This window comes from Gymnodraco acuticeps, unplaced genomic scaffold (genome assembly GCF_902827175.1).
Source record: "Gymnodraco acuticeps unplaced genomic scaffold, fGymAcu1.1, whole genome shotgun sequence".
Lineage (NCBI taxonomy): Eukaryota > Metazoa > Chordata > Actinopteri > Perciformes > Bathydraconidae > Gymnodraco > Gymnodraco acuticeps.
This window is the reverse complement of record NW_022990295.1, coordinates 4,708,705-4,728,375: the sequence shown is the minus strand read 5'-3', so window position 1 is coordinate 4,728,375 and position 19,671 is coordinate 4,708,705. Positions and strand designations below refer to the sequence as shown.

General features: G+C 42.1%; 1 protein-coding gene across 1 annotated transcript in view; it reads right to left on the bottom strand.

Annotated features, from left to right (window-relative positions):
* Positions 1 to 9,524: 9,524 nt before the first annotated feature.
* LOC117549816 (acid phosphatase type 7-like) overlaps positions 9,525 to 19,671 on the bottom strand; it is a 13,984-nt gene continuing 3,837 nt past the window's right edge. The window contains exons 3-11 of the mRNA XM_034221900.1: positions 18,832 to 18,929; positions 13,610 to 13,672; positions 12,822 to 12,936; positions 12,491 to 12,604; positions 11,077 to 11,143; positions 10,634 to 10,701; positions 10,474 to 10,542; positions 9,971 to 10,108; positions 9,525 to 9,856 (exon numbers count right to left, since the gene is read on the bottom strand). Of these exons, the coding sequence (XP_034077791.1) occupies positions 9,791 to 9,856; positions 9,971 to 10,108; positions 10,474 to 10,542; positions 10,634 to 10,701; positions 11,077 to 11,143; positions 12,491 to 12,604; positions 12,822 to 12,936; positions 13,610 to 13,672; positions 18,832 to 18,929 (798 nt within the window). The 3' untranslated portion in view covers positions 9,525 to 9,790. The remainder of the gene's footprint in view (positions 9,857 to 9,970; positions 10,109 to 10,473; positions 10,543 to 10,633; positions 10,702 to 11,076; positions 11,144 to 12,490; positions 12,605 to 12,821; positions 12,937 to 13,609; positions 13,673 to 18,831; positions 18,930 to 19,671) is intronic.

The following is a 19,671-nucleotide window of genomic DNA, read 5'->3' as shown; positions in this document are numbered from 1 at the left end:
CTAACCCGTAGCTGACCCTGTGCCAGTTTCAAGTTGGGACAAACAGCACTAAAATTAGAAACTCAGGGGAACTGAGAGGACTGTGTTAGGTGAAAAAGATGAGCTCCTGACTCTGGTTATTTCTACCCTCACTTCCTGTAGTCTGGGGAAAGTAAGCTCCTTCAGATAGTGTTTTTCAGTCTAGCTGCGTAACGCTTTCTATAGCAGTTGCTTTCTTCTTATGTCATCCATCATGCGCATCCCACATGATATAATGTATCCTTGTTGCTAAAAGTCAGCTGAAAGATCAACCCATATTTGTTCTGTACACCAAGCAGATGCCTAGAAGTGAAAACAGACATCATATTATAAGACTCAGAAAATGAAGGCATTTTACCAAAGCTCGCTGAAACAAAACAGATTTTAGCGAGCGCAGGGAAACACAGCGTGATAACAATAACTTTTGTGACTTTCCTTTGAACGAGGTATCACTAACCACAGCAGGAAGGACAGCTATGATTCGTTCAAAAGTATTACATCTTGTCCCTTCACAGGCTGGAATGCCGAGGATAGCCATGATGCAGGGACTGGGAAGTCTTAAATCACCAACAGGAGCTTGCTTCTATTCTGCAGACTCATGCTTTCTTCTCTGTCTCTAATTTGTTGAACTCTTTTTCCCATCATGCCTTGGCCTTAGTCTTCTGTTATGCAGAAAGCAGCCATGCTGTCACTTGCCTTAAAGCTGCTCTAATTAATATTTTGTTTATAATACCAATGGATCAAATTAGTATAAGTAATGAAAATGGTTGTCAGGTCTACGGAGATATTTAGTAGCCAATGGCTTTGGTTTTACAGTTTGATTCAGTCTTATCACTTTGATACGTTTTTATTTCCAGAAGTATGAAACAGCTTTTTATGGATTAAAAACTATGATGATCATATTGACTCGTAAGCTTGTTGTGCTGCCCCTAAGTGGCCAACACGTTGTAATAGTTTTATTGTATCCCTACAGCAGTGGCGGCGCCAGAGTATTTTTGTTGGGTAATCTATGGTAGGGCTAACCCATACAGTGGTGGGGCTCAAGTCAGTATTTGCAATGTAATTACATACACGCTATATCGCTCCCCTTGACAGTGAAACGCCACACGTGAGGTTTAGATTATTTCCCTGTCTCAATCAAAATGGAACAGTATGAAATAAAACGGCACATTTGTCTTGTAGTAAATAAAAAGGGATCACTGTGAACGTGACGTATACGTACGTTGAAGATTCAATGGGGATACTGAATTGCGGTTCCGACTGATCTCAATCAGTAAGGCATGACGCAGACCCAACGTTTCGTTGCTCTGATTGGCTGTAGGTCTATTCAAATTGCATTCGGAGGCATTTTGATCTGACCGGCCGCGCTGATATTATAACGCCAGAGAATGTCCACACCTTTAGTGTATAAAACTCCCCCACTACTTATGGCGCGTTTCCACTGCAGCGGGTAGCCCCGTTTAAGCGTCCTTAACCGTCCTCAAGCGGCCAGGCCGGTTTTTGGTGGCGTTTCCATATAGCCTAGTACCGGCCAGCGGGTACTTTTTCCCTCTTTTTCCGGCCTCATAAAATCGTGGTTCCCTCAGACCAGGGCCAGGGCTGAACTAGTGCCGTCAACACTCTCGACTGCTGATTGGTCAGAGAGAATCGTCACAAGATCGCGCGCGAGTTCATCCCTAGCGTCGCATATATATCTAGAAGCAAGCTTGCAGCATTTTTATAAACAGCATTTTGTAAACGGATGAGCTACAAAAATGGCTACGTCTAATAAGAAAAGCACACCGTGGTCGACCGAGGAGGTGACGACGTTCCTACATCTCATTGGGGATGATCAAATCCAGCGGGAGCTCGACGGAACAACTCGAAATGTAAACAAAAACAAAGCCGATCGCCCCGCCTACACTGCGTTGCTACCCCAGGTCCTAAACTGTAATGGAAATGCGCCACGGCCTGGGCCGGCCAGCGAGGCAGCCCGAGGCCTGAGCGAGGACGCTTAGGGACGCTTAAACGGGGCTACCCCGTTGCAGTGGAAACGCGCCATTAGACTATTCATTGCACCCCTCTTCTAGCATAAGCCCGAATGATCTCAACCATATTGCATCAGTAACGTGCACTTGTTGTTACAGCAGGATCAGTTTGTGTGTTGTGGACACGACACGACGTGTTTAGCATGTATAAATAGTTCATGGGTTTTGGGAATCAATCAAATCAGCAAAAGTTACTCCAAAATATATGTGCAATTATATTTAGGCTCACCACTACCTTCCAAAAACACAAACAGTCTTTTAAGCACGAGCTGTTCTCTGTCTACATGCTAATGTTTAATTGAGATGACATTGGAGCAACATGCAGAGCCCGTTTGAGGTGGCAGGAAAAACACAGCAGGCTGCCAAAGGACTGTATATCCTATATTCTGTTGGTTTAGGTTTGGGGGGAGAACATTATTTAAGTCAGATTTTTTTTTTAAGAATCTTGTGTGCCTCTTTTCTCTGGAGCATACACAAAGAGACTGCAACCACAACATCCCTCTCTTTCTCTCTGCACATGTAGGACTCTCAGCCACAGTGCTCCAGCCTCAATAGACATCTCGAATGACTGCTGTCAGCATGCTCATTAAGTATTTCAGTCTGGGTCTGTTTAAACAAGCTCCTCCGGCGACACCAATTCCAATTCCCGGCCGCGGGATAATTTGTTTATCTCTGCCCAGAAACATGCCTTGGTCCATTTAAAGGGTGGTCAAACATACTTATTGTTAGGGAGAACAAACACTGCAGGACATGTTATTGTTAGCTTTCTTGGCTCTTTGCGGGGAAAGGATACACAATTGCTACCACCTGCTTCTGTTATCACCTAAGAATAATGTAGTACGCTGTCAAAATGTGGCTACATTTCTTTTTGTAAATTCACAGAAAGATTTAAATCTTATGTCAGTTTAGATTTACATTGTAAGGGTAGCAGGTAGAGTATTCCACCGTGGACGTACTGCTAATTCAGTCAGCAGATCCCTGAAGCCTCGATACTGCTGCTGTTATTCAAAGTTAATATTGACTGGCATTTCCAAATTGCACCAAACTCAAGACTGCACATCATTTGGTCCCCAGCAATACAAAGGCCAAGTGTAAAGTAGATTGTAGTATGCCAAATAAAAACATAAACACACACACACTCCTTGTTAAATTTCTAAACGAAACACTGAGCTTTTTTTGCCCCAATAAGAAAATGTAATATCCTGTTTAATTACATTACAATACATGTCACTAAGTCTAGTCTATTAATCCAAAGCAGATATATGTAGATGATCTAGCTATAAAGACATGAGGTATCCTCACAGGTCTAGACAGGGGGACATACCTGTCTGTCTGAGTCCAATCGTAGCATGTCATCAGGCCAAGGACATCAATGTCCTCTAATGGCAAAACCTGCAGTCACAGATTCTCTGAATACTTTCTATTCTGCGATTTGAGACATCTGTGTTTTTGTAGCGAACCATTCACTCAGTTCCCGACCAACAGGATGGTGAAGAGAGACTTTTTTTTTTTCAAGGTACGCTGAACATCTACATTGCCCATTCATTTCACTCTCCATAAACATTGAAAACCGCTTTACGGTCAGTAAGACAGTCTAATAAGACTACAGTCTTTCAAAAACAACACTGGATACCGTCTACCCGGGATGATTACCTTTACAGCCTGAAATGTGGCTTTGAGGACAGAGACATCTTTCAATGCTGCCCGTCATCTCTTTCTATTTTGCCCCATACTCAATTACAAGCATCCCCCTCTTACCAAACACACACACTTAAGCACTTTTTGGCCAATGGGTAATCCGAAACCTGGGCCACATAGTGCACCCCTGAGTGTTTTTGTCTTAACTGCCAACCTCCAAACCTTCATGAGTTAGAGGTGATAGAGACAGTCTTAAATGCAAGACGTCCCAGAGGTGGATGGGAAAAAAGTAGCTCTGACATGCTGTATTTTTGCTGAGTGCTGAGAGATACTTCAGTGCTCGCCACGGCACGAGTCGCCCTGTGGAGAGCACTTGAGTTACTAAAGTGAGATCCTGCTTCAACTCCCCGTGGGAAACAGGGTGTTGAAATCTCGTCTTCAGTCCAGGACAGGTTGTGCCCTTGTCACAACACTCGTACCGAGCTAGATGATTTCCTTTGGGCACTGCTGGGGTTGTTAATGTGGGATTGTCATGTAAAAAGTAGCAGCAGACCTGCATTTAAAATGTTTGAAAAGGCTTGCGGTTTCCATCCCTTTATTTATTTCCAAAATGTGGGCAGTGTGATGTACGGCCTGTGGTAAGAGTTTAAAGTTTTGGGTACAAAATCAGTGCTCGTGGGACAATTTCTGTAAAACATTGGTCATGTAAACCACCCATGGAACTTTCCTTTGCAAGAGCTCAGATCTCAAGTGCTGATAGAGCGATGATGGCATTTTACTTGAAACAAACAAGGTAGGCCATTCACCTCAACAAAGCTTGCATTCTACAGTGATGCAGATCTGAAGGTGGACAAGGAAGAGCAAGCAACACATTATATTGTTCCAACATGACAGGCTTCACTGATATTTGGAGCCCAGTGTGAGAAAATTACAGTAACTAAAGTAAAAGCAGACTGCCTGGCGAGCGCAACATTTAGGACACAGGATATGCATAATGAGCCTGGCATTGTTATCGACAGCATGCTGCATTCTGGGAGGGCATTTGCTTAGCAGTGCCAGTCAGTGAGAGAAGACAACTCTGCATTGCAATTTGTCTCAACCAACCGGGCCTGACGGAGCGCTACGAGCATGTGCAGTAGTTAAATGAGTTGAATCTGTGTGGCCTGACTGTGAGGATAGGGGTGAATGGCTTCAGCTTCCACAATAGGTTAGGTGTGACCACTAATAGGGCTGGTATTGTGACAGTTATTTGATAATGAAGCCTACAATAAGACAGAGTTGCCACATTGCTCATTCCACCATAGCGAGGCATTCTTCCTAGTCAGTCATGGCAACAAGTCCCACATCATATTGTTGACTGAGCAAGCCAAACTAATTTAGCCTCCCAACACTAACCAGGCTGCTGAATGACAATTATTTTTGGACCTAACAGACCCCAACACGGACTTCTTGAACCGAGTGACATGACCCAGCTCTTCCTGCCAACAGCAGCCAGTGTGGTAGCATACCCCTGTTGTCGCTGGGCTCCCAAGGCCCCTCAAGTGTTCATTCTCAAAGTGAATGAGTTGAATCTCTGCCTCCTGGCACTAAACTAGCACTTCCTGCAGACTGAGAGGAGTCTCAGATTGGCATGCTTTAGCCTTCAAGGAAAAACCTGTCTGTAGCAGAACAAACTGACCTGTGTGTCCCGACATTCTTCTGCTATGTGCAGAAGATTGATAACTTCAAAATGAACGGATAGGACACAAAAAAATACAGGCTAAACCTTCTCGTTTTTTTAATGCAGAGTGATGCACGCTGATGATCCTATGCTCAGTTCTTCTTGCTTGACTTAACAAGAGTAGTTAACCTAATATCTTCCTGATGAATTGCAGTATTACTAATCAGGATGGATGCTGCAGAAGCACTGCCCCTGATGCTTGTGAGCTCTGTTTTTGTGTTGCCTGTTCATGGCCTTGTGGTCAGAACTGCATGGAAACGTTTCCATCTGTAAATAATCATACACCGTGCATTATATTTGTTGGGTGAAGGTTGAATCATGCTAAAATACTGGCTTCTTTGTCTGATGCAGCTCTACAGTCCTGTCAAATCAGTGCAGGAACCCTTCATCCATATCTCCTAATATGTTCCAAATGTATTCTGTGGAAAATATGTTATACTAGAGGATGTTTAACATCATTATTGATTATATAATAATGGATAGTGTAATTACATTTTTTTTTCATACGATGGAAAAGTCAATGATTAGGTTGCTTTAGTGAAATTTTCAAAACTAATTGTAGTGAGAAATGTTAAACATACTCTACTTTAGCTCTCCAACCATCACGTACATTGTTCATTTCTTTAACTATCTATTTTGGCCATTCATCATTTTCCTTTTGGCTATCCAGCACCCAATCCATAGCTAACTACCGTGACTACTTGACCAATACTTTAAGATTACTATTTCGTCAATTACTGTTTATCTATGCCTTTAAGCCATTGGCAAATTATTTGAACTGTTTATTAATTACTTTGCCTTTTCTATTTCCAACCTCTCTTTAGTACTTTTAGCTAACATAGACATCTGTGCTCGGCAAATCATTTTTTTTACCCACTTGGCCTGCATCACATATCCCCAGAAATAATCATTTGCTTTCATCAAAAGCACTCTATATCTATTTCTTTCTTTTTTGTGCAAGTATAAAAACAAACCCCGTTTTAGATTGGGCGCTATCATGTTTACCTCAGATTTACTGTGGCAATTTAATGTGCACAGCTCACATGCTGAGTTGATGTTGATGCCATGTTTCAAAGCCCTGTAAGTCATTGTGGTATTGATGTTGAGAGTTAGTTATGGCAAGAATGTGCAGTGATGTGCTTGAGCAGACTGTACTTGGCTGTTTGTCTTGGTGGTGGTCTGAGGCTGCTTTATTCTGGCACTTTGGTTCTGGAAGAACACTGAGCTTCTGGATTGACAAAATATCCTCAAGATCTGAGGGCCTTGAATTCATTACACATGTCCCCAGTCTCCAGTTTAACCCTGTGATCAAGAGCCGCTCCTTGATCACCCGTGGAGAGAAATACCACACAGAAGCCCTCTCCTTTCTCCAGAGGGAATTTGTTGTCGAGTGTAAGAGGAAGACTCTTCCAAATAGATAAATAATGTTGGTAAGCCACATAGATTAGATAAAGGGAATTTAGAGAGGTCCTAAAGAGAAGCTTGAAGGCTGTTTGGTGTAGAGAGAGACATCTGCCTCCCAATCTGGCATGTGTTTATTATTTGTAGGGTTTACTAAGCCATTAGCTTAGGAAGAGATAAATAGCTGTTGATGTCTCATTAGAGAGCAGCAGGTTCACTTAAGTGAGAAGGTTATATGGTCATGCCAAGGCCTCAGAAAGTTTAGTAGCGCAACCAGACAGAAAGGCCTGATTTACAATGCCATAAACTTTCAATTTTAAACTAAGCTGATGAGGACAGAGTGCAAATTCCTGTCAAATGTAGACCATTAAACTGCCAGGCATTAGTGCACAAGAAGACATCATGTCTCCTGGTTACAACAAAACCTACTGATGTACACAAATAGTAAGAAGCAAGGTATTATAATCAGTCTGCCTCAAAAAGCGCTCGCTGGAGAGAAAATGAAAAATAGCAAATGAGGGAGTGCTAGAGACTGGCCCCATTAAAGGCGATAATCAATATCTGTCATCAACATTCCATAACCGCACTACCACCAACCTGCTGTTCATTTATCATACGCGGGAATAAGCACATCATATTTCAGGAAAAGGCAAATGATCTGAAGTGACATGTTATGTTTTCCTTGCTCTTTTTTTCCTGGATTGCCATCAATGCTTTTTTTTCTGGATTGTAGGAAATCACATGAAGTAAATGGTGAGGAACATTCACGCCACATGACTGGCTCCATATTTACGTCAAGAACTTTCCATCCATCTATTATTACACCAGACATTGTACATAGCTGACTAACTGGAAAACAACCAACTTTTATAGCGCTATAAAAGGTGGTCGCTAACAAATGTAAATAATTAAAATGATTCAATGTAAGCTGTAGTCTGGCAGCATACACTCTCCCCGGCCCCCCCGCTGGTCTGCACTTAGCGCCGCTTCTTCCTTAAGACAATCACTCAGAATCAAAATACAGAGGATAGCTTGAGCAGCTCAAAGGTCAGGAACTCAGTGGGCCCTCACTACAAAGATACTTTTAAATCATAAGGTGGTGTGTGAGTGGCAGCTAGCAGTGGGTAGCACACAATGAGCATGTGAGTGTGAGGTGTGATCACTGTACGCTCGCCTGCCAGACACAGCGCAGCGGGGCATCAACATCAGAGAGAAGCTCTACAAACGCTCGGTTACATTCACATATGTGCTGCTGGTGCCTGACTACTTTTTTTTACTGACTACAATAACTCTCAGCTTCTCACAACTAACTTATAATGACACATCTTGACCAAGTGTAAGCCGGTTTTTGGTACTTCGTCCGGGTGAAAAATGTTATTTTCCCAAAAGTGTTTCCATGAGGGAATAATATAAACCCTCTCATAATATTGCATGTGCCATGGATAGAAATGGCTACCAAATAACGTGCCGTATGGTAAGACGTGTGTGTAGTGTTAATCACTGATTTTGTGTATTATGTAAACTATGTTGTGTCAACACAATTATGCAGAGGCATGATTAAACTCTGGCGCTAACAGACAGCTTGACAATTCAAAACACAGACAAGTGCAGATCCATGCTGGTCGTCGGCCAATATTCATCAGAGGCAAGCTGTGGTTATAAGGAATTAATACCATAATAGTGGTGAGAGTCGTGGCGTGAGCAACAGTTTATTTGGTGGAAAGCTCCTTCTCTCACTCTGCATTTGATTTGCCCATGAGTTGCATAACAGTCCGTTTGTGTAGGCGTAGTAGACTTCCACGTGTGTTTTGGTCTCAGGTCCTGACGGCCACACAGATGGACAATGAAATGAGGTTCCAATTTCCTGAAAGGATTAGCCAAGTAGGAATCTGTCATCTTCATAGACTGATAGAGCAGAGACTTGATCTGTGTAAATGAATTTCCAGGTTTTAAAAATGAAAAATATGCTCTGAAGGGAATGTGGCCTGCTGTCTGCCAGACTCATGCATTGTAGATTATTCAGGCAGCAATGAAGGGACCTACCTGCCAATGACAAGTTCTTTCTTGGAACAAAGTCTGGGCTTTGGCTCCAAGAATAAAGGTATCAACGAATCCCGTTGTGTAGAATGGATGTCACCTCAAAACGTACACTGTCGCAAATACTTTTGAGGTTCAGAATCAGAAGGTTTATTATCAAAAAGGTTTTTACTGAGAAGGAATTTGCCTTGGCGTTTGTGGCATACAGTTAACATATTGAGAGGAAAAGAAATACTGGGAAAGTCAAAAGTAAAGAACAAAAATATATATAGGATTATTAAACAACAGGAAAGCTCTATTCCAAACCAAGACTGCAAACTTTTATAACTCAGTGCATACCAGATGCCCCTACCTTCACAATAAAAGCACTTAAAGTGTGTAACTGTTTATCAGAAATACCTTAAATGTATTCAGAGCGTTTCATTTAAAAGGAAACTCAAAATAAGAGAATGATATAGATTTTTTTTCTGAAGAAAGAGCTACCGAGAATCTATTTAAAACTCTTACTGAACAAGTTTTGAATGTGTTTTACATGTGCATTTCTGCGGGGATGTAGTTTCGATACTAAATATTCAGAGGCTATTATTTAGCACCTTTGTATAGTTTTCTCATCATGCCCTCAGTGTGTAGAGGCCTTAAAACAACAACAACAACAAAATGACAGTGATACAATATTGATAGTTTCCATGGAAAATTCCATTTAAAAAAGAAGATTTATTCAAACATATTTTACATATATACATTTTTAGGGTATACTATCATCATAAAGTGGACTTTGGATTGGATAAAACATCATTTTATATTAATGTTTAAAATCAATGCATCCACGTCATCTTCATTTGAACAGCTAAAGAACTTTCATCATCAGTGCAGTGTGTGATAAAGTGCTTGTTTTTAGTTGAAAGAGTATTTCCTGAGCAGTTTTTTTTTGTTGTGGCATTGGCAGTCTTCAGAACCAGGAAGAGAAGCCATGTTTTTCCTTCACCACCCATATGCTGTCAATCACCTTCCCATACTAGAACACACAGAAAAGTATTTGTTATGAATTGAGGCAATACTCTTTGACCTTAAATGTATCCTTTTACCTTTGCTGTGCTTGTATGCATGTTTTTCTTGCATGTGTGCTCACCTGATCATCTGACACCTGCTCCAAGTACAGGTGGGTGGCGTTGACCACTTGCATGCGCGTGTAGCCGTAGTCTGTGCTGCGGAGAGCGCTCCACTCTTTGGGGTTTGGATTGAACAGGTCGGTCTTCTCTCTGCAGCCCTGCGGAGGAATCAGTGCTTTAACTAAAGCTGCTAGTAATGAACCACATGTCTTTCACGAGCTCCGTCCACAAAGCCCTGTATGACATTTACAACTGTGGCTGAGCCTCGGTGTGTGTCTGGCCGCATTTTGATACGCTGATGAGTAATCCCTCTGTGGTTGGATGACGAAGCATGCCCTGCACCGCTCACAACCACATCAGAAAACACTCAACCAGAGGCACAGCTGCTACCAAACTCCTGTGGCATACCAACTGCTGCAGAGAGGACTGTGAACAATACATAACATAGTTTTTGTTGGTGAAACTCTGTTTGTTCATACACCTGGGGAGGATAACAGAGTTGAAATAAAGTGAAAGTACTTACGGCAGAGCCTGTTATGATGTGGACCGGAGCTTTAGGGTTCACATAAGGCTCTTTGCTCCCATTGTAAACCTAAAGAGAAAAACAGATCAAGTTTTTCCCCTGATCTAAAATAAAGACTATAGATATAAGAACGCGGAGGATTAAGAATGCAAGAGCTGACCTTGTCACCGTAGACGGGCCAAAGTCTCTCATATGTGTGCTCATGTGCCCACAACGCCACATCCACTCCTGTAAAACATATTTGATTATAATCAGGAACCTTCCATAGAAGAAAATATAACATTCTTGCTCTGGACGCTCATGTTTCTCAGATCCTCTGCCCATTTCATTTTGAGATGTCTCAGAAATCAACAAAAGCTTAAAATCAGAGCAACCAAAAACTTCCATTACGACTAAACAATTAAATGCAACAAACAAAAGTCTGGGAAACGTAATAAAGGAAAAACATTTGCAAATGGGCTGTCGGGATGCCAGCCAGACCAAAGCCTGCTTTTTGAATAAAGAATGTTTGGATTGCTGTGCTCTCTGCAACTTTTGGGACATTAGTCTGTCTGAGTATGTGATCTTAAAGACCCATTAGCGGCACACAAATAGAGACCATACCTTGGTGGTAAAATAAATCCTCGAGACCGGGAGCTGGCGGTTTGGTGAAATTCAGTCCCAGTCTGACCTGAGATAAAACGGAGAGGAATAATGTCAGCGTGAACTTGCATTACTGTCCGAAACACTACCTGCCTCCTGAAACACGACCTGGTAGCATGCACCTACCAGCCTCACTCCAAACCGTGCCAAGTGCAGAGGGAAGTAAGCATAAGTGGAAACTATTTGGTACAAAATACAGTGATTATGACTGCACACCGCACTCAATGTGCCTGTGTGGTGTGGCCAGCCTGCAACACGTGCCACACGTCTGCTACCGGGGCCGTTAAAGTGTCAAGTAACACAAATCCTACTATTACCTTTTTGATGATACAAAATAAAGCCTTTAAGAGTACAGATGATGTGCTGCAGTCTAAAGAACACACTGTAAAACTGTGTTTGTAGGCAATTAATCAAATGTGTTAGGGTAATGATATCATTTTCTTTTGCTTGGCCAAAACGAATAAAAGGTTAGGGACAGTTGTAACACCAAAACTTTTATAACCACACCAATAAAATGTCTGCCATAAGAAATGCAGTAAAGTCATAACAACAGGAGCTTTCACACTTGACACCAAGTAGCAGTGTGAGGTACTTTGTGTTTTTAAAAACAACAACCACCTGATGATATTAAAAGGTGCTTTGTTTTCAAAGTAAAATTCCTAGCTTAGGTGTCAACGGCAGTATGATTTTGTTTTTATTTCAATAACCTGATAAAAATAGAAGTTATTGGGTGTTTACTGTATTTTATCTATAATACTTTTAAGGACAGAACACCTGGTACGTTGGTAAAAAGTTATAACCAAGGCTTTTTCAGCCGAGTGTATTCAAAAGAGTTAAATACAATAAAGAAAACATTTATTTTATTTAAACTTCTTATAACATTCAAATAAATGCATTGTTTTCACATTTAAATACCTAGCTCTCATCGTCAGACGTATAGGAAATGTAAATGTCCGGCCCTTTGACGCTTCATCAAGTGATGCTACTTGGAGAGGTCCCAGTTCACCTCCTGGGCCCTGCCGTGGTGCCCTTGAGCAAGGCACCGGACAACCCCCCCCCCCCCCCCTCCCCTCTCCTCTCACTCCCATTGCTCCCCGGGCGCTGTACAATAGCTGCCCACTGCTCCTGGTACTAGGATGGGTTAAATGCAGAGGCCAAATGTCACTGTGTGTGCTGTGTGCTCTGCATGTGTGACCATTAAAGAGGGTTTCATCCCTCCCATTAAAAAGAGGCCTGGTGTATGTGCTCCTTATCAAACGGCTGTCAGTACGGGTTTTACAGCAATACATCATCTGGCAGTGTGAAGAAATCCTTAAATGAGGTTACTGTGTACATTAGGAAATGTGTGTGGATTATGTGCGTTTGATTTACATACAAGGGAGTCGAAGGTGGTACAGTCGTCCTGATCGTCGTCGGAGCAGTACATGGGTCTGTGTCCCATGGTGATGATCCACGGACGCACTGCTCGGTTCTCTGGCTTGTTGGCCTCCTACGTGGGGAAAAGAAAGTGGTAAAGACAAGCGCATGTAAATGTGTGTGTGAAATCTTGATGGGAAGATAATTTTACGATGGAACAAATTAAGAAATCAGTATTTTATTTGTTTATGCAAAGAATGGAACTATTTCTACAATGAAATGGAAAAAGAGAGTGTTAACAACAGAGAGGACTTAGTTATCATCAACGTGTAAGTGGTGCGGTCATTAACCTCCAGGTCTTTCTTCAGCCACTCGTACTGCTTGAAGACGAGCTCCAGGCCGTATTCGAGGTAGAAATAAACCTCGGTGGAGAGGGAGATGATGTGCGCTGACCCCAGGTTCCAGCTGTGGACACACATCGTTAAAATGATACACAGCCGAGACCCAGCAGAGGAAGCATGCTGAAAGTCAGCGCATAAGCAAAAACAGGCCTCACTTTAAACGCCACAAAAGTGTGAAAAATACTTCCAAATCCAAGCAATGTTCTTGTCTCTGACATTTCGCTGCTGGATGCAGTGCCAGGTCCACTTTGGAGCATTAAGTCCCTGCTGTAACATGAGCGCTTACGTGTTCGTCCTGCTCGGTTCATGGAAAAGCGTGTGTTCTGTACATGTGTTCTGCATGTTGTAAACTGAACTGTTTCCAGTAGCAGTGGTGGGACTTCTTGTTCCCAGAGACTGATCAGCGGGCAGCTGGCCTGTGGTCGAGCACCGTATTATCTTACTGCCTGAGACAGGGACGTCTGCAGTGTGCCATGAGTCACTTAGTTAGATGTGTAGCTTCTTTGTGCAGTTCCAATGTCTCTGAGATAGCCAATTCCTCTGGGCTGCCTCTTGCAGATCATTAATGCTTGCTGAAATACAGTAGGAGGCTAGGTAAACCTTCACATGATACTTCACATGGGGCCCATGTTGGAAAATATATGATTTCTTTTTCGGAGCCTCCATTTTTTACGACTAACCAAAACGGCTTGTGGTTTATCACGTCAAAAGGCCCCACGTATTCTCTTCCAGCTTACCTGTACCACAGGCTCTCCGTCTGGCCCGGCATGCTGAAACGATTCCTGTAGTTGGAGAAGTTACTGTGGGGAAAAATAAAGAAAAATAAAAGTTAAACGGAGGGACTGATCATGCAATCTACGTTCTTTAAATATCTAAGTGATGGCAATTAACGCCACAGACTCCAGCTCTCTCTTATTTTGTGGTGCCTACACAATACACTCATTCTCAGCTTTGCTTGGAAATATATTATATCTTTAAAAAGCTGCCTCGTTTTCTTTTGTTTCTTCAGTTTTTCCCTTTGATTTCAACCTGCCAGAAAACTCAGGGTGGTATATCACTGGATAAAGATGACCATCAAGCTTCTGTGGTGACATCTGCTACAGAGTAAAAAAAATATATATGAAGCTAGTTTTAGATATTTGGGAGAAACTGTACACTTTGCTGACGCCAGCATATCAGTGGCTGCTTCTCCAAATTAGAGGCTGTAGAAAACATGAACGTAGCGTTTTTGACCTCACCCTATGGTGTTCTAACGGGAGCTTTTGAAGCTTAGAATCTTGGTCAGATAATCAAAATTTGGGGGAGCCTGGATGGAGCCAAGATGGGACAAGAAAGTAGGAGCCACCATGGCGGAGAACGCTTCACCTGTCAATCACGAACACAGGCCGCTAAACACACCCCTCAAAAAACCATGACATCTTTAAAGAACAGTATAATTTAAGTTCTAGATGAATTACATCTCATGCACTTCCTTGGTGGTTTTTAGGACTGAGATTTGGTGGTTCCTACTTGCTCCAGATATAGGATGTAGGATACTAGCATTTAACTATCACTGTCACCACAATCACCACCGCTTATTTCGGGACTCTTTACATTCCATACATATACATCCTTTATGACAAAAATAATCAAAAACAACATTCAAGAGATCATATCAAACCAACACTCTCCATCAGTACAATGGGTGCACCATGCGAGAAGGAAAAACTCTTTCATGGAAAGATCAACCTGACGCCAACCCGCCAGTCTCTTCACGGTTTTTAATTTCCGCATGAAGGCAGGAGCCAATCTTCTCAACGGGCCATTAACTATCCGAGGTGATGGGATTGATTGTTTTCTTATCTTACATAAGAGCGGGAAAAAGAGGGAGTAAACTGGACTGCAGCCGGGTCAGGGTGGGACGGTTCTGATCCCTGCACTGACTGGGTTAATGTAGGGTTGGGGTAACTAGAGAGCAGCGGGGTCACAGGTCAAAGGCCAGGAACAGGGAAACAAAGGGAGGATCACAGCGAGGTCAGGGTGAAATGGGCCAGTGTGCGATCCAGCAGTGGCTCGTTTGTGATCTCAGCATGAAGGAGAATGCAGAGTCGTTTTTATGGACATACTAAAACTTTGTGTAAGTGTGACATACTATTTTTAGCCCAAATCCTTTAGCTGAAATGTCATATTATAGTCTGGATTGTTAGGAAATATATATATTAAACGAAGCATCATAGCATTTTCAGCAATGCATCAACTGAAATGTACAGTATGTTCTGATGCATCATAGAAGGAGATCAAATAGATATAAAGAGTGAGATCAGCTCAACTCATGGCATTGAACCAGAAACGGTCGTAAAATGGATTCATACTCCCATCTTGTGGCTGGGAAGTGTACCAGCAGCCATATAGAGGGCTCTGGGAATGCAGTTAGTAGAAATCAAATCATTTTATTCAGTAAAAATAATACACACACTCTCTAGGAATTCAAACTGAGTATTATAACCAGGCATGCCCTGAGGGGAAGGATTAGCCTGTAGAAATACATTTAACAGCAGGTTTTAAATTGTAAGGCTTAGCGGTGGAAAACCTGAAAAGAAATACGATTCAATTATATTCGTCTCATAATTCTGAACTACGGGAGTCCGACGTTTAACATGCGAGTTGTCCTCTGTAACCCAGAGCAAGCGTGTTTCCATGTGTGTTTGCTTTTCCATTAAAACAAGACCGAGATGCAAATCTGGTTGCTGTCAAAGTCAATGTGAACAACCTGACTCTTAAACTGACCCAACAAGAACCCCCCCCTCCCTTCATCAGATCTTCCCTTTCATCCTCTGATGAGCTTAATCCAGACAGTTGGAGACATTGCCTCAACCAGTTGTAGTCTAAAGCAAACATGTCACTATCTCCCATCCCAGAGCAGCGTTTCAAACACAGATGCTCGTTCCCCTGTCCCTCCGAGGGCCCGATGAACCATATTGCGCTCGGTGAACAAAGACAGTCTTGATTGGGGCCTTAGCATCTTCTGAGGGTCCACTGTTCTCATCCTGCTGGAATGCTGACTGAAAACGAATTGTGGTCAGCCATGTTTCAATTGCCTTTTTAGGTTTTGAGGTTGGAAAGAGGGATGAATGGAGAAGTGCGAGAGGAAGAAAAAAGCAGGGGCCAGCTGCTGGGAGTATTTGGATTCGTAACAATACCACAAAGCAAAACACACATTTAGGTATAGGAAAGGGAGGGAGAGGGTTAGATTTCTGGTTATGTAATGCAGCAAGCTGTTTCTTGATGTTAGGTTTTTGTGTCAGCATGCGGCGCCAAGAAAAAGAGACTACTGTTAGCAGCTTCGTAATAAAGATCAAGCAGTAGTCGCGTTACACATTGCGAGGCCAGGCGAGGACTGATCGGCGGCAGCAAGTAAATATTATGCTGCAAGATCAGTCACCTCTAAACGTTTCAAAATGCATAAACACACACAAGTGACTCCAGCAGATGTTCGTGGAAGTTAGGAATACATTAGCCGCTAACGCTCGGAATGAGGCTGCTGAGGGTTTTGCTGTCTCTGCTTTTCTCTCCTCTTTACTCATCTTCATCACAACAACATTGAACTCGAGGTCGCAAAATGTATCCAGGACAGATTATAGGCTCTTACTTATGGACAGTGGTACATTTCTGTTCCATATTACTGGGACTTCAAACAACCATGTATTTATGAGTTGCATTGTGGGGACATTGATAGAGCTAAAAGGATAAAGACAAAATATAACAGAATATCAAAATACGACGAGGCTGCTACAATATGTTTAGGGCTGCACAAAAAGTTGTATAGCCAATTAATCTGCATTATTTTAATATCTAAAGTGGATTGATATTTGCTTTAACGTATCATTCGGAAGTAAAAACTGATGGCATAATAAAATGGCTGAACAATGTCACCATTAATGTTTGGATTTGTTCCCCACTTACCAAAGACAATGTATGTAAGGGCCATTATATTATGCAATCAGCTTTTACTAACACTAACCCTTATAGACAATTCATCTGCATTATTTTATTATTTAAAGTGGCTTGATTTTTGTTTTAACATATCATTGAAGTAAAAGTTGATTGCATAATATAATGGCTATAGAACAATGTCACCATTAGTGTTTGGATTTGATCCCCACTTACCAAAGACAATGAATGTAAGCTGGTCGGTGGTGAAGAAATGTACGTTACTGTGGAGAACAAAAAGCAGTGTGTCCTGTGTTGTCTGTGTTAGTAGGCAGTGAAAACAGAAAGCAGTTGGTTGTCTTTGCAACAGTGGCGCCAACAACAACACCACTTCGAAACACTGCAGACCTTGGCCACCCCTCTCACCACATGGGACTATCTATAAAATGTCCACTACAATTGTTTTGTCTGGCCATCAGTCAAATCCTCACATTTAAAGGTTGGAACCAGCAGATGTCTATTATCTTATATTGAAAAACACTTATTACTCGCTCTTTAAAAATGATTTCATAAAAAGATTTATGTTTCCGCAATTGTCCAATCAATAAATAGTTCAGCTCCGAATTTGTACTTTCCCCCAAACTTCAGTTGCATTCTCTCAGACCGGAGAATGTCCCAGACCGCAACACGTTCAGTGAAGCCGAGTCAATACGCAGACAGAGTTACAACCGTGTCTCCGAAAAACATGTAGTGAGCTGATTATTACCAGTCAGATAAATGTTTGTTTTGGAGAGCGTTGATTTGTTTACATGTTGGTGGCTATTAATGCTGGTCCAGCCTTTAGAGACCAAAATAGCTCCCATCTGCTCATGGGAAAGTTAGGAGTTTTCAATAGTGTGTTCATTAAAGGGGAAAAACACACACACACACACACACACACACACACACACACACACACACACACACACACACACACACACACACCACACACACACACACACACACACACACACACACACACACACACACACACACACACACACACACACACACACACACACACACACACACACACACACACACACACACACACACACACACACACACACACACACACACACACACACACACACACACACACACACACACACACACACACACACACACACACACACACACACACACACACACACACACACATATCAATTTGTCATGATGTGTCTGGCAAGTCTCTCTCAACAATATGGATGTGCTGCTATTTTTGCCCAAAGTCCATTAATCATACTTTTGCCCCGAGGCAGAATGTGGCAAAAATGTATACAAAAAGGAAAACATTAGCTAATCAAAAACAGGAGATGGACCGGAGACATTCGGACAGCTTCCATGTTGTCTCACTGTCTATGAATCCCTGTTAAGTGAGGTTATATGAGGTACTTATCTATAGCAGTGGAGAGCTGTTGGCACGGCCCTAGTTTGGAGAAGCAGGATGGAGTACAAGGAAGCTAAACACAAGCTACTGAGGCAGCGAAATGTATTGAAGCCTAGATAAAAAATGTTTTATAAGTTAAGTGTACTCTATTTTTAGAATGTAAAAACCGCTTTACCTTCGGAAACCCCTTTTTACAGAATTGTATCCGTTATCTATGCTTACCAGACTACATTAACTTCCACAGTAATTTGACCTTGAATACAAAAAGGGCAGTTGCTGTCTGGATCGGTTAGTACTGATTTTGTCTGGGGGGCTTTAAGGAGGGTATAAATAATGACTTTGGTCACCAGTTAGAAACGGCTGTCATGGTCTGACAGAAAGGTAACGCCTTTAGTTAACAGATATTGATTATTTTAAGGTGGCTAGCAGCAGGACATTGCTCAGCCTCCATTCTTCTGAAAACTGGGGTCCTGTTGACCTTCATTTACTGTACTGTAGGCCATACTGGATAAGTACCACATCAAATCCCACTTAAAATAAATCCAAACTAATCCTTAACTAAATGTGATTTTTTTTAATGAATACGGGTGAAATCAAATCAAATAATTAACTTCCACCTACTATGTGGACTCGTGGTTGCCGGGACAGGTCATGTAGGGCACGTAGGCGGCTATGGACTGGATCTGCCTCATGAACTCGTCTCCGATCCTGGCGTTATCCTGGAATATTGACAATCAAGGGTTACTACATGACGACAATGAGTTTTCCCATGGGATAACATTGTTTCTCCAAATTAGATTAAACTATGCAAGTCAATTTTCCAGAAGGCTTCAGGAATGCATAGCCGACAAACCTCACTTAAAACGGAGGCTATTTCTCTCTTAGATACACATTGTGGTTAAAAGCTGTTCTCACGGCTCGTACCTGCCGCAAACATAATGACCCATCACACAAAATTCCCTTTCTCTGCTTTTCTATTTATAATATCAGTGAGGCCACAGAATGTACGTGCACATTCCAGCTAAAAAAACACATCTTGGATAAATTATGGTTATTAATGTTTGCCGTAGTCTGCTGATTACATTTAGCATTTCGCATGAATAATGCAGGATTTGAAGAAAAATGATATGACCATCGAAGACAAGGTTATGCCTAATATCACAGATGACAGGGAGACAATGAGCAAATATGTTATTGGGACTTAAGTTTGAGGTTTGAAATGGCACTTATTTTATTCAAGAAATACTTTGGCGATATGACCCTGACTCTCGTCTTTCACCACAGGCTTACGGCATCTCACAGTAATGCTAATCATAAGCTGTGTGTCTCAACCACAGCGGAGGGCCTTAACATGAACCAATAATAAACAGTGGAGAGTCTCGAGATGGAGGCAGAGGAGAAGGGTAAAATGGCTTATCTCATCTGTCACTGTGGAATTAGTGGAAAATCTGAGTGGCTTTA